This window comes from Engystomops pustulosus, chromosome 5 (genome assembly GCF_040894005.1).
Source record: "Engystomops pustulosus chromosome 5, aEngPut4.maternal, whole genome shotgun sequence".
Classification (NCBI taxonomy): domain Eukaryota; kingdom Metazoa; phylum Chordata; class Amphibia; order Anura; family Leptodactylidae; genus Engystomops; species Engystomops pustulosus.
The window spans coordinates 204243036-204256217 of NC_092415.1; the positions used below are offsets into that span (position 1 = coordinate 204243036).

Below are 13182 nucleotides of genomic sequence, written 5' to 3' on the forward strand. Positions count from 1 at the left end.
CATCTCTCCAGGGACAATACATAACACTGGCTGCAGAGAGCACAGAGCACAGCAGTGGGAGGTCTGGTTACACATCTCTCCAGGTACAATACATAACACTGGCTGCAGAGAGCACAGAGCACAGCAGTGTGAGGTCTGATTGCACATCTCTCCAGGGACAATACATAACACTGGCTGCAGAGAGCACAGAGCACAGAAGTGTGAGCTCTGATTACACATCTCTCCAGGGACAATACATAACACTGGCTGCAGAGAGCACAGAGCACAGCAGTGTGAGGTCTGATAACACATTTCTCCAGAGACAATACATACAACTGGCTGCAGAGAGCACAGAGCACAGCAGTGTGAGGTCTGATTACACATCTCTCCAGGGACAATACATAACACTGGCTGCAGTCTGTAGTATTTAAATGGTATCTACCACCAGGATGAAGGACTGTATGTAAATTAGCCTGAGGGGCCCCAGGCTTCATTTAGAGCCCCTCCGCCTCATTTGCATACAGTCTTTCATCCTGGTGGTAGACGTCCTTTAAATCCCTGTTATTACATCTCTAGTTGGAGCAGGTAGTGAAAGTTCTTCCTCAAGATCTCATACACTCTGCTGCTACTAGAATATTCTCATTGTCAAACTGGACCAACACAGAACCAGATGATCCCCAATGGGCCCAGGCTCTAACCCAATACTGAGCCCCAGGGGTCCAGCAGAAGACCACCCAATAATGGAGGCGATTATGTTTTGTTACCTCGGGGTTGAGGGAGAGCAGGGCACCAGAATTATTTTATGTGATGGGCCCAGGGAACCAGAACTTGACACCAAATACACAGCAGATTCTCTGTCCACTAATCTGGATGAATATTTAGAGAGTGTAAGGGTTTTGCTTCTTAAAGGAACATTCAGAACAAAACTGATACATTGTAATTACCAGTGCAGTGCAATGGGGTGGAGCATGATACAGATATTCAGAGAAGACCAATGAGGGAGCCCCTGTGCTAAGCCCCACCTCCTCAGACCCCCGCACCATTGAATCCAGTTGTAACTGGAGCAATTTTTTAACCATTTGTTCCCTGTTTCACTGTTGACTTTCTTTTCTGCCAAGTAAAACAAGCTGTGAATCTGTCCCTATTGTCTCCCTGTTGGCGGGATGTGATTTGTATCACCATACATCATCCGCGCAGGCGAAAAGGACCCGGGTGTTACGCTCCGACCTGCTACATAAAGATTTGTAATACAATTGAGACACATTTTTATTAAAGTGTACAGTCCCCCCTCCCCCCGTCCCCTGGACCCGCAGTGAGCGGCCCGGGATCCGCCTCATTGACCCCCACTCTGATATAACTCACCCCCAGACCTGACAGCCCCGGATTTTATTACATCACTTTACTATAACAATATTCCGCACAATTCACCTCCACACATGAAAGGAATTAAAGGGACCCAACAAGTAAATGTCCTGCTTTATGCAGTGCGTTATTCTCTGTTATCAGCCGTATGAGGACGTGTTATCTGTAGGACACATTCTACTTTCCAGCTGCACCATTTATTATTTTGTTCCATGTTTTGGAAAAGATGAAAAAGTCATTAATATTGTTATGAAGTTGACAAAAAAAATGTACTTGCGCCATTTTCCTACGAGCTTTGTTTTTACATCTTTTTACAGTTCGGTCCTCCCCCCACCCCCCTTCCTTTATTCTTTGGGTCAGTCTGATCACTGAGATACCAAATTTCTATAGTATAATTTCTATATCTAAACTTTCTGACAAACCTCTCAGATGCCACATTTGCCACCGGCCGTGGCATATGAGGGGTTCATAGCCTGGTATTTGCATTATTTTCGATCCTATAAGTGGTTGATGTCTCTGCATCATTTGGGTATCACAACTGAACCCGCTGTGTTTGGCCAAGTTTCTTTGCCCCGTTTAAAGACCAACATTTATAATGGATCTCGGGAAGCAGGTATCAGGCCCTGATGTTTACCCAAGTGGGCACTTACCCAGAGGGCTAATCAATCCGTGGGCTGTCTACAGAAACTGCACGGATAATAACCTTGCCAAAATTGACCTTTCCCAAAAAGTTTAAAGGACCTGTCATATAGTCACGGAAAGTCACATGACTCCCAGGTCCTTCATCTACTGGGCAGTGCTGTTTGGTGGTTTTATGTGCTGTTGCCCCTAACAAGGGGTTTTCAGAGGGTTAAATGATGCTGCCAGGTGAAGGAAGGTCGGGGAAGGGGTTATTGTATTTGTGCTGGCGCCAGATCTGCTTCTCAATCCTAGTTTGGGCCCGGGGCCGGCAATGTCATAGTCAGTGATTTCTGTCCACTAGCAAAGAGCTACAAGTCTAGGGGGCTTCAAAGGCCCGGACCAGATCAGCAGGGTCCCCACCAATCTCATGGAAGTCATAAACAGTTTATTTTTAACTGACCTGTGGGGACGATGGGAGCGGCACGGCACATAAATGGCAGCTGCCCCTTTAAGGAGGGGTTTCCCAGGGTCCTGTATCAGTGGTGGTCCCAGAGGTTGGACAGTTAGACAAGTATCATGTGATTCATAAGGTTTCAGAAATTAATCTTTGATCAGGAGACCCTCCCACCATCCACAGAACCTTAAAGGGATTCCTTAAAGGAGTTGTACCTAAAGTTGGGAAGATGTGTACCTAAACTAACCGCTGCCTGAGAAGTTGGGTTCTCCATGTAGTCTCTGCTGACGTTGGGTCCTGGTTTGTAGTAGGTGGCTGCCTCCCTGATGCTGACCCCCATTTTGCTTCAGTTAGAGCTGCCTGAAGCAAGAGGCTCAACTCACCTCCTGGATGGTGCATCCGTGTCTGGGAGGGTCGGACTAGTCTGACCATCGCCCATTAGTTCTCACAAATTAATGGAGTGGCTAGCCCAGCATGCATCCTGCTGCTCCATCCAATACTACAGAAGCTTCGGAAATGACTCTGATGGATAGGGGCACATGTACTAAGGACCGCGATTCCGTCAGGTTTTCCCGAATATTTTCGTTTTGCGCCGAATTGCCCCGGGTTTTTGTTGCACGCGATCGGATTGTGGTGCATCGGCGCCGGCTTGCATGCGACAGAAATCAGGGAGCGTGGCCGTCGGACAACCCAACGGATTCGGACAAACCGCTGAATTTTAAAAAAACAAATGTGTTGCAAGATCAAGCACTCACATGCACCAGGAAGAAGAAGGTGAACTCCGGCGGACCTCGGCGCAGAAGCGACACCTCCTGGATATCAGGCGCACGACCTTAATGAATCGCGCCGGACCCGAATCCTCGTCAGACAACGCGCCGCGGGATTGCGAATGGACCGGGTAAGTAAATGTGCCCCATAGTGATTGGGAATATCAGAGACAACTGAGCGATTTTGGAGACTCCCTTTGTATTGAATGGAGCCACAGGACGCAAGCTCAACCTGTCACTACATCAACTAGCGACAATGGGACCCTCGCTCTTGTCATATAGGGGTCCCATTAGTCACAGCTCCAGCTATTACATTGACATCCTCGATCCTCTACATAATCAATCTTGGTGCATCCCCTTTAAGGGTAGAGACTTTTTGCCTCAGTAGTCGTCAGTAACTACGACTTGTAGGACAGTTCCTGGAGCTTGCGTCTAATGAGAAACATCACTGACGCCCATATGGCGGTATTTCCCGCGCAGCAGTTGCTCTATTTACGGTACAAGCAATTCCCACATCATTTCCTTCCATTAAAGTACCGCTCCACGTGTACAAAAACTTTCATCCTCAGCCACGACTCCTGAAGGTGAACTGCGAATTTCCTATCTGTAAAAAAAAAACTTTTCCGTTATTTCTAAGGTGTGAACAGGATGGAGAGACAGCCGAGAGGCTTTTCCGCACCAGCGTCCTGTCAGCATACTACACCAGGAAGGTGGGGGGGGATGGGGAGGCGTTATATCTGTCTGGTCCGTATGAAACTTTATTAGGCTTCATTTTCAAACTACATTTCCTGAGGAATTCATCTTAATGTCTGCGGCGTGGCACGGAGGCAGCTGCAGAGGAGAAATTTTTTTTTTCGCGTTTTTATGCGGTATACGGTATTATTTTATAGATCACGACATTAAAAAATGATTTCTGCAATACGAGAGGAATGTTATTACTGGACCTGTGCATGAATGAGAAACACCAAGGGAAATAATCTGTCTGCAGATATTAGGAATGACCCAATCCTAATGGTATTTACTCAAACTCTCTGAAACGGGGGCTCCGAGCATCGCAATCGTGAATTTGTTAAAATGTCTTTCGTTATTACACTAATGTGCCTTATACTTACTGCTGGCAACGCAACGAGGGCTGTAGCCATAGGGAGCCTGATTGACACTATAATTTGGTCATCTAAGAGCACAAAAATAAATAATACCGCAAAACTGAGCCCAGATAATATGACTTCTATTTTATCACTGCATAATGTCATTCAGTCTATAATACAAAGCCAATACTATATATTCTATATGGCGGCAGAATATTATGACCGTACAGTTCCCACAAAGTATTGCTATCATGTTGTGATAGTGTTAGCAACATCTTTTAAATAATACTGCTACACATTGACACAAATTGTTGGACTGCAAACATATTGGGGCTCATTTACTAAGGGTCCAAATCGCGCACTTTTGTCGGGTTTCCCAATGATTTCTGATTTGCCCTGAATTGCCCTGGAATTTTGGCGCACGCAATCAGATTTTGCCGCATCGGCGCCGGGTTTCACGTGACAGAAATCGGGGGCGTGGCCGTCGGACAACCCGACGGATTCTTCAAAAACTGAGGAATTTAAAAAATAATTTGTGTCGCAAGATCAAGCACTTACATGCACCAGGACGAAGAAGGTGAACTCCGGCGGACCTCGGTGCAGCAGCGACACCTGCTGGATATCGGGCGCATGACCTTATCGAATCCCGGCAGACCTGAATCTTCGTCGGAGTACGCGTTGCGGGATCGTGACTGGACCGGGTAAGTAAATGAGCCCCATAATGATAATATTTGATAATTTGGGATCTGGTCCATAAAATGGGTGCTCTGGAGCTGGAGAGGGTTCAACGAAGAGACACAAAAACGATAAGGGGTATGGAGGGTCTCAGTTATGAGGAAAGATTAAAACAACTAGATTTATTTAGTCTGGAAAAGAGACGACTACGAGGGGACATGATTAATTTATATAAATATATGAATGGTCCATACAAAAAATATGGTGGTAAGTTGTTTCAGATTAAATCAAATCAAAAGACGAGGGGGCACGGTCTCCATCTGGAGAAAACAAGGTTTAATCGCCGGAGGCGATTAAACTGTCAATCTGTGGAATAGGCGAGCTCAGGCGCTGGTCACAGCAGGGACAGCAGAGAGCTTCAAGAGCTTTTACACCTAAATAACATTGATGGTTATGTTATATAACATCTGCAATGTGTTCTTCACACATATTGTTCTTCACATACTATTGTGAAGAACACAATTCGGCACTCGTGTCCTCGGAGAAGTTAGCAGATGTACGGAAACATCTGCTATGTGTTCTTCACTTAAATGATCCTGTGTTCACTGTGTTTCGTTAAATGAAAGCTCATTATCGAGCAGGCAAAATACTCATCCGAGCAACGAGCCGCTTCGAACGAGCATCAAGCTCGGACGAGTATACTCACTCATCTCTAATCTTAACTAAATGGAAAGTTCAAAATCACCAACGTCAAAAGACAAAGGGAGTCATTTACTAAGGGCCCGATTAGCGCTTTCCCGACGTGTTACCCGAATATTTACAATTTGCGCCGATTTTCCATGAATTGCCCCGGGTTTTTGGCGCACGTGATCGGATTATGGCGTATCGGCGCTGGCATGCACGCGACGGAAATCGGGGGGCGTGGCCGAACGAAAACCCGACGGATTCGGAAAAACCGCCGCATTTAAAACAAAAAATTGACCGCACGCGCCATACTCACATGCACCAGGAAGAGATCAGTGAACTCCGACGCAACTCGGCGGAGCTCAGCGCAGCTCGGCGCAGCAGTGACACCTGGTGGACATCGGCGCAGGACCTTCATGAATCGCCGGAAGACCCGAACGTTCGTCCGAGAAGCCGTCGCTGGAACGCGAATGGACCGGGTAAGTAAATGTGCCCCAAGGAGTATCATTGTGAGGTTCTATCATCACATGTGCTGTCCAAGATCAGAAATTGGGCTCAAAGAACATCTACCACCAGGATGAAGGACTGTATGCACATGGGTCTGAGGGGCTCCAGGCTCCATTAACACCTATGGAGCCTAGAGCCTCTCAGATTGATTTGCATACAGTCCTTCATCCTGGTGGTAGATGTCCTGTAAAGCCTCCAGAACCACCAGTCATGTCCTCCCCACTGGGGCAATGTCCTGCCGATTCTCCTGCCGTAACTACAGGAGCCTAAATGTGTATAACTTACCTTTATCATCACATTTGAAGGATTCGACCACAACTTTCACCATCTTGAACAACCAGTTTTATGTTCTATTCCTAGAAGCTTCTTCCATATTCCTTAATGACAATATTTTTCTTGGCATCATTGTTCACATAGGACTTTCCATTACGAAGATCTAACAGGTCATTTGCAAAACATCTCATAAGTAACCAACAAAGTGTTTGGCTTCCCCCAAAAAGTCAATCAATCAATATCAATATATTTTTGGGTTTTTTTTGGTTCTTTAAAGGAAATAGTAGAGAATTGTCCTCAAGGGGTGCGCTGGTAAAAAATACATTATGTATCAATTTATATTCCTATTTACACATACAGTGTCACATCTGTGTCTGCTTCTTCTTCGATTTGCTAGTAGTATGAGGAGACGTTAACTGTGTCTCACTCGTCTGGCAGTGTGAACTAGGGTCTAGTGGTAATCTGTCTTTTCTATTCGTCAAACCCATTTGTAGTCTGGTTCTGACTAGCAAGATTTAACACCTTGTGATTGTGATAGCTCTATTATTTCTGCTATTGTTTGTCAATCTCTTGGTACTTGATCTCTGGCTCGTATTGTTGACTATTCTTTTGAGTTATGATTCTGCTCTTGTTTGCTCTCCCTGTTGTTGACCTGGATGGTTCACTGTGCCTTATTGTGTTTTTTATCCATTTGTCTTGTTATGTGTCTGCACTGTGAACTAGGAAGAGGTTGTCTCCTTGGTTGGCCAGTATCACTAGGATGCGCAAAGGCAAGGAGTCAGGTGACAGTTTATGGGGTTCAGTTTAGGGCTCACTGTCTGGTCTGTCTCCCCAGAGTTCTAGTCCTCATTATAGTTGGTAAATCCTTCGACTTGTATTGTTCCTGGATTCCACAACACAGAAAAACCAATGTGGTACTGAAAGTGAGGACCATCATATCTGGAGGGGGTGTTGAACTTCCCACAACTTAAAATTTTACACAAAATGTACACAAAATTTTACACAAAAACACAAAGAAATGTCAAGAAAGGCCCATTGTAATTAAAAAGTATGTTTTTATTGAACATTTTTACAAAGTACAAAGTTTTTTCTATGTCTTGTCCATGTTCTTGGTAAATGAGAGTCAATTTTCTAATGCATACATCTATATACACATAGCCAAAGTACAACCTTGGCCACCACAGTCCAATGTCTTTTTTTTTTTTTTTTTTTTTTGTGTAAACCAAGTCATTTGCTTTCTAGAGACCAGGATTCCTAAGCAAAATGTGGAATTTTTTGAAGGTCCCCAAATAAGGAGCATCATGGTGGACGTGTGGGGTGGTCCCTTGAGGGCCACCGTCTACATCATCTTAAAAATCAGGTAAACTGACAAGCACTTCCACAGTGAAGGAGCTCGTTATATCAATAGGGATCAAAAAGACTCAAAAATATAACTACTTATGAGGATCTTGACCAAATCTTGAGTTTAAAGGCATCAATGTCCACCGCTTAGGACTCTCTTTAACATTTAATATTTAAGTGCAAAGCAAAAGTGGAGTCCCACCAGACATCCAGACATTGGGCCTCATTGATCTGGTCTTAGGAAAAGTTATCTGATACAATGGAAGTCAACCGCTTCACTAGGGTTGGACTAGAGAGACAATGGGGCACATTTACTAAGGGTCCGTCGGAAGCATCTCCGTCGGGTTTCCCGAATATTTCCATTTTGCCCAGAATTGCACAGGGGTTTTTGGCGCACGTGATCGGTTTGTGGCGCATCGGCGCCGGCTTCCATGCGCCACAAATCAGGGGTCATGGCCGTTGGCCACCCCGACTGATTCGGACAAACCGCGGAATTTAAAATTCTAATTGTTTCGCAACATCAGGACTCACATACACCGGGAAGAAGATGGTGAACTCCAGTGGACCTGAGCGGGGAAGCAACACATTCAAGAAATCGGGCGCACACTGTAAGTGAATCTAGGCAGCTCCGAATCCTCATCGGACATTCCGGATCGGCGGATGCAATGGGACGGGTAATTAAATGTGCCCCAATATTTCCAACTTGGGGAAAATAGTACATAAAGATCAAGCTGTTGTCAAAAAGTTAACAACCCCTTTAAATATTACAAGTTTTTTCTATAGCCGTCATTGTTGTCTGTAGTTATTTTATTGGTGGACCATTCCTGATGGTTAAGTATGGAAAAAATCCATAGAGAGGATGAAACAAGAGCAAGAGAGACAAAAAAAAGTTCAAATTTTTTGGAAGATCATTCACAAAATGACAAAATAAGTGGTAAAAATGTTTTTAAAAATTAAAACTTTTTTTTTCCAAAGTGATTTTTTTTTGCACTTTTATACATGATCTGAGAAATTTTCCAAGAAATTGCTCAGTAATCAAAAATCTAATTCGATTGAATCCTAAAATGTAGTAAAATGTAAGCTTGGAAGATACAATTGTTCACCATAAAATGTAACATTTTCTGAAATTAATATTTTTTGCCTTGACACGTGTTTTCTTATCACCTATAAGAGGCGCGGTTGTGGATGATTGTTCAATCGCCGACTAAAAGACAGTTAAATATTCCATAGAAAGTGCCATATAAATCACAGTATACAATTTTAATTAAAGGGGCAGTGCACATTGATCGGCCTTCCCCTTGTGACCATTAACAGTCAACATTGTATCCTTCAAAGGGGTGTTTCACCTTAAGAAGGTTCCCTCACTTCATGAATGTTGGGGGTGTACAATATACCTCTACAAATCTATTCCCTCCAACGTTCCTGCTCTAAGGAATCACATGGTATATCATGTGATCCTTCTCAGCCAGTCAGAAGCTTTGAAAGGGATCATGTGATGCAATCCGTCTATGAACAAAGGGGCTGAGTATCTGTGAAAGATTGTGAATCTCCTACATTCTACGCCAGTCCCCCACAAATCAGGAAGAGGGACCCCCTTAAATATTTTGTGTGCCTTTACAGGAAAAGCACCATTAAAAGTGCACCCCCAATGGTCATGCCACGCCAAAGTAGATAATCTCCAAAAAATATACATTTTTATACTTTTTGCCACAAATATTCTTAGTTTAACAGAGGACAAGAGCTTTATGTTCATTTTGCACACATTCACACTATGACTATTTTTGGAGAATTTTTGGAGAATTTTTGGGTTAATGTCAGTGCAATTGGAAGCAGGATTTACCAGTCCACAGTCGTGAAAATATTCTATCATATGTTAGTATTGGAATGTTCCAAACCAATTTTGCTGCCCGTCGTCCCCGAGACACGATTTGGCAAAGTTGAGTCCGATGCCGATTTTCCGAATTCTAAGATTCTAAATTTAAAGGGAACCTGTCCCAATGACAGTCTCAGAGGAAGGGCATTGATAATAACTGGGTACAGCCCATAAAACAGCCACCCCCCCAAATTGCAAATTACATCTATGCTGATGGGTCGAGTGCCAAAAACGCATATGCCAACTCTAGGGATGGCATCGGTCAGGATGGTGCCTGCTACAGCAGTGTAAAAACCGGCACAAGAAAAGGAGTCCTGGCATTGCCCAAATGTTTGTAAATCCCATACATTGTCCCCATGGAATTATCACCTATCACCAAATCACATGGAAGATCTTAAAGGGAACCTGTCAGGTGAGACCATGCAGACTGCAGCCAGTGTTATGTATGATCCCTGGAGAGATTTGTAATCAGACTGTTGTGTATAATAGTAGCAGCAGGACTGTGATATATGAATTTATAATCCAGGATTGTAGCTTCTCTCAGTGCCCTGGGGGCATATCCTCACACTGCTGTGCAGCCTTTGTTAGATATTGTACCTGCAAAAATTTGTAAGGGTTTATATTTCAGGATTGTTACTTCTCCGGGTGCACGGGAGGTCTGTCTCACACTGCTGTGCTCTGTGCTCTTAGCAGACAATGTTAGGTGTTGTCCCTGGAGATTTGTGTAGGCAGAACGTGTGGGTGTTGTTAGGACTGTGATACATGGATTTATGTCCCAGGTTTTGGGTGTGTCCTCACACTGCTGTGCTCTGATCTCTCTACATAGAACTGCTCTAAAGTCCTACTGCAGCCGTTACTGCAGTGAAACAGCTCATTAAAAACATTTAGGACCTCAGCAGGGCGAGGACCTACCCACAATCCAGGAATATAAAGCTATATTTGCCACTAACAACAGCCATAAAATGTCTGATTACACAACTCTCCAAGCCTTAGCCCATGCTGCCTAGAGTACAGAGCACAGCAGTGTGAGGACCCACCCCTAGTGATTTGGCAAAGCTACAATCCTGGAATATAAATCCATTTTACACAGTCCTGCTGCTACTAACAACATACACAAAGGTGTAATTGCACATGTCGCTAGGGACAACATCCAGCATGGGTTGCAGAGAGCACAGAGCACAGCAGAGAGAGGACACACCCCCAGTGCAATCCTGCAAAATAATTCCATATATGACAGTCCTGCTGCTACTAACAACATACACAATTACACATCTCTCCAGGGACAATACATTGGACAGCCCTGCTGACAGTTTTGGCACCACCATGGTCCATGGGTCACGACTAGCACTGCAGGTCAACTGAAGTATTATTGAAGTGTTTGGGTTTGAACTGCAAAACCAACTCCAGCCTGTTGATAGGTGGGGGCGCTGTTTTTGGAGGAAAGTAGCCATGTTTCCAGACAGTTCCTCTAATAAAGTTCTGTGGGCTGGAAGCATCGATAGCGCTGGTCTATGCCACGTTCTGTTCTTTCCTGAGAACGAAATGTTGGTAGAGTCTCTTCCTTCTGGAGATCACAAGTGAGCGTGCTCCGAGCTCTGGTCACTGTCGCGGCTGTCGTCATTGGCTAGTGAGTCGACCGTGTGCTGCAGGCTGGCGGCGCCGATCCCTGACAGCTCGGACGGTAGTAACGTCCCCTTTTTGACATTGACCAGTTCTTTCTCCCGCGCGGCGGCCCCCTGCTGACCGCCCTTCACTCGCTTCCACTTCATCCTGCGATTCTGAAACCAAACTTTTACCTTTAGGGAAGGAAAAAAAAGGAAGAAAAAAAAAATCAGTTTATTAATAGGAAAGACTTGTCGGGAGCAATAAAGCTGTGACATTTTGACTCTGGTAAAACTTTTTGTTAATGAAAAACTGCAGGAAGTCTTTTGCTGAAACGGGCTGTAAAAAAAAATCCTCATTTCTGGAGGTTTTAGCTCAGCACTAACAGGTCTGGTCTGTGTTATCACTCCTGCACCCGTCTGATCCGTACAGAAGCGGGAGGAATGATACAATAGATACATATAGAGCGGTGTATATGATACAAACCATAGAAAGATCCAAAAATATCAAAAGTTTACATCTGTTTATTCTAAAAAGTGCAAAATACATTCCCGCAATAGTGAGATACCATAGATATTATAGATAAGGCCTATAGAAAGATGTATCTAGATACCCAGATAGATAGATTCTGTGGATAGACATAAGGGGGCACATTTATCATATGGGGGGCACTAATTGCGCCAATGTATGATTGTAGTGATCGTACCCTGTGGTGCGCACCGGATGGAGGCTCCTGAGAAATCTCAGCGGCAGCACTTCTACACCAGGTCTGGCCTAGCATAATCACACCCTTGACGGGCGACCAGATGGGACACATTGGGGCACATTTATTTACCCGGTCCTGTCGCGATCCTGCGGTGCGTTGTCCGTTGAGGATTCGGGTTCTGCCGGGATTCACTAAGGTCATGCGCCCAATATCCAGCAGGTGTCGCTGCTGCGCCGAGGACCTCCGGAGTTCACCTTCTTCTTCCTGGTGCATGTCGTCTTTTAAATTCCGCGTTTTTTCCGAATCCATCAGGTTGTCCGACGGCCACGGCCCCCGACTTCTGTCACGTGAAAGCCGGCGCCGATGCGTCAAAATCCGTTCGCGTGCGCCAATTCGGTACAAAACTGAAATATTCGGGAAACCCGACAAAAGTGCGGCGTTCAGATCCTTAGTAAATGAGCCCCAATGTGTTATACTATAATTTACCAGCAGTGGTGCTGCAGAGAATTGTTACACTTCTTGTTACACCTAATAGGCCGACTGCATGACCTGGCACCGTCCACTCCCCGATCAACCGTCCCCTGGCATTGATACTAAATCATGGCTTGTACGCCTGTTTTCCATCTGTTACTAGAGGTTATCTCTAAGTCGGGTGTCCTTAAAAGGGTATTCCTCCCATGAAGACAAGATTCTTAAATATACTCAGGATAACAAAATATTACATTCTATAATTCAATGTTATTAACAAAAATACAGCATTACACAGATATAATTCAAACCTGTTGCTATCAGTCCTGGTGTTAGTATTTTGGTTGTCCTTGGATACGACCATAAACTCCTGACTATGGTCGGGCAGATTCCTCTTATATATTAATAGCTTCCCTTGAACTGCAGGGGCAGGAGCTGAGAGTACTACAGACAGAGGCACATCCAGTCCAGCAGCAGACAGGTCCTGCTCTACAAACTCTACAGACAAGATAAGCTCTGGATCCAAAGGGGAGGGGGAGGCATAGCAGTGCTGACTGTGTGTTTCATAGGTGAGATAGCAGAGCTGAGTGCTGTGAACAGGCCATGCCCGGGAGGAGTTGGCCAGAACATTGCGTTCTTGCCCTACCTCTGTGCACTACCTCTAGCCTGCACCTATTCCGCCATAGGCTATGGCACTATTCTTCAAACTGCCTGGATTTATGATGAGAACTTGATAGATTCAGCAGATCCTGGGGAGTGACACCATCATATATAGAGTATTA

At 44.7% G+C, this 13182-nt stretch overlaps 1 protein-coding gene across 1 annotated transcript in view; it reads right to left on the reverse strand.

Annotated features, from left to right (window-relative positions):
* Positions 1-7514: 7514 nt before the first annotated feature.
* Positions 7515-13182, reverse strand: part of MEOX2 (mesenchyme homeobox 2) — a 77717-nt gene continuing 72049 nt past the window's right edge. The window contains exon 3 of the mRNA XM_072154391.1: positions 7515-11420. Coding sequence (XP_072010492.1) covers positions 11196-11420 — 225 coding nt within the window. The 3' untranslated portion in view covers positions 7515-11195. The remainder of the gene's footprint in view (positions 11421-13182) is intronic.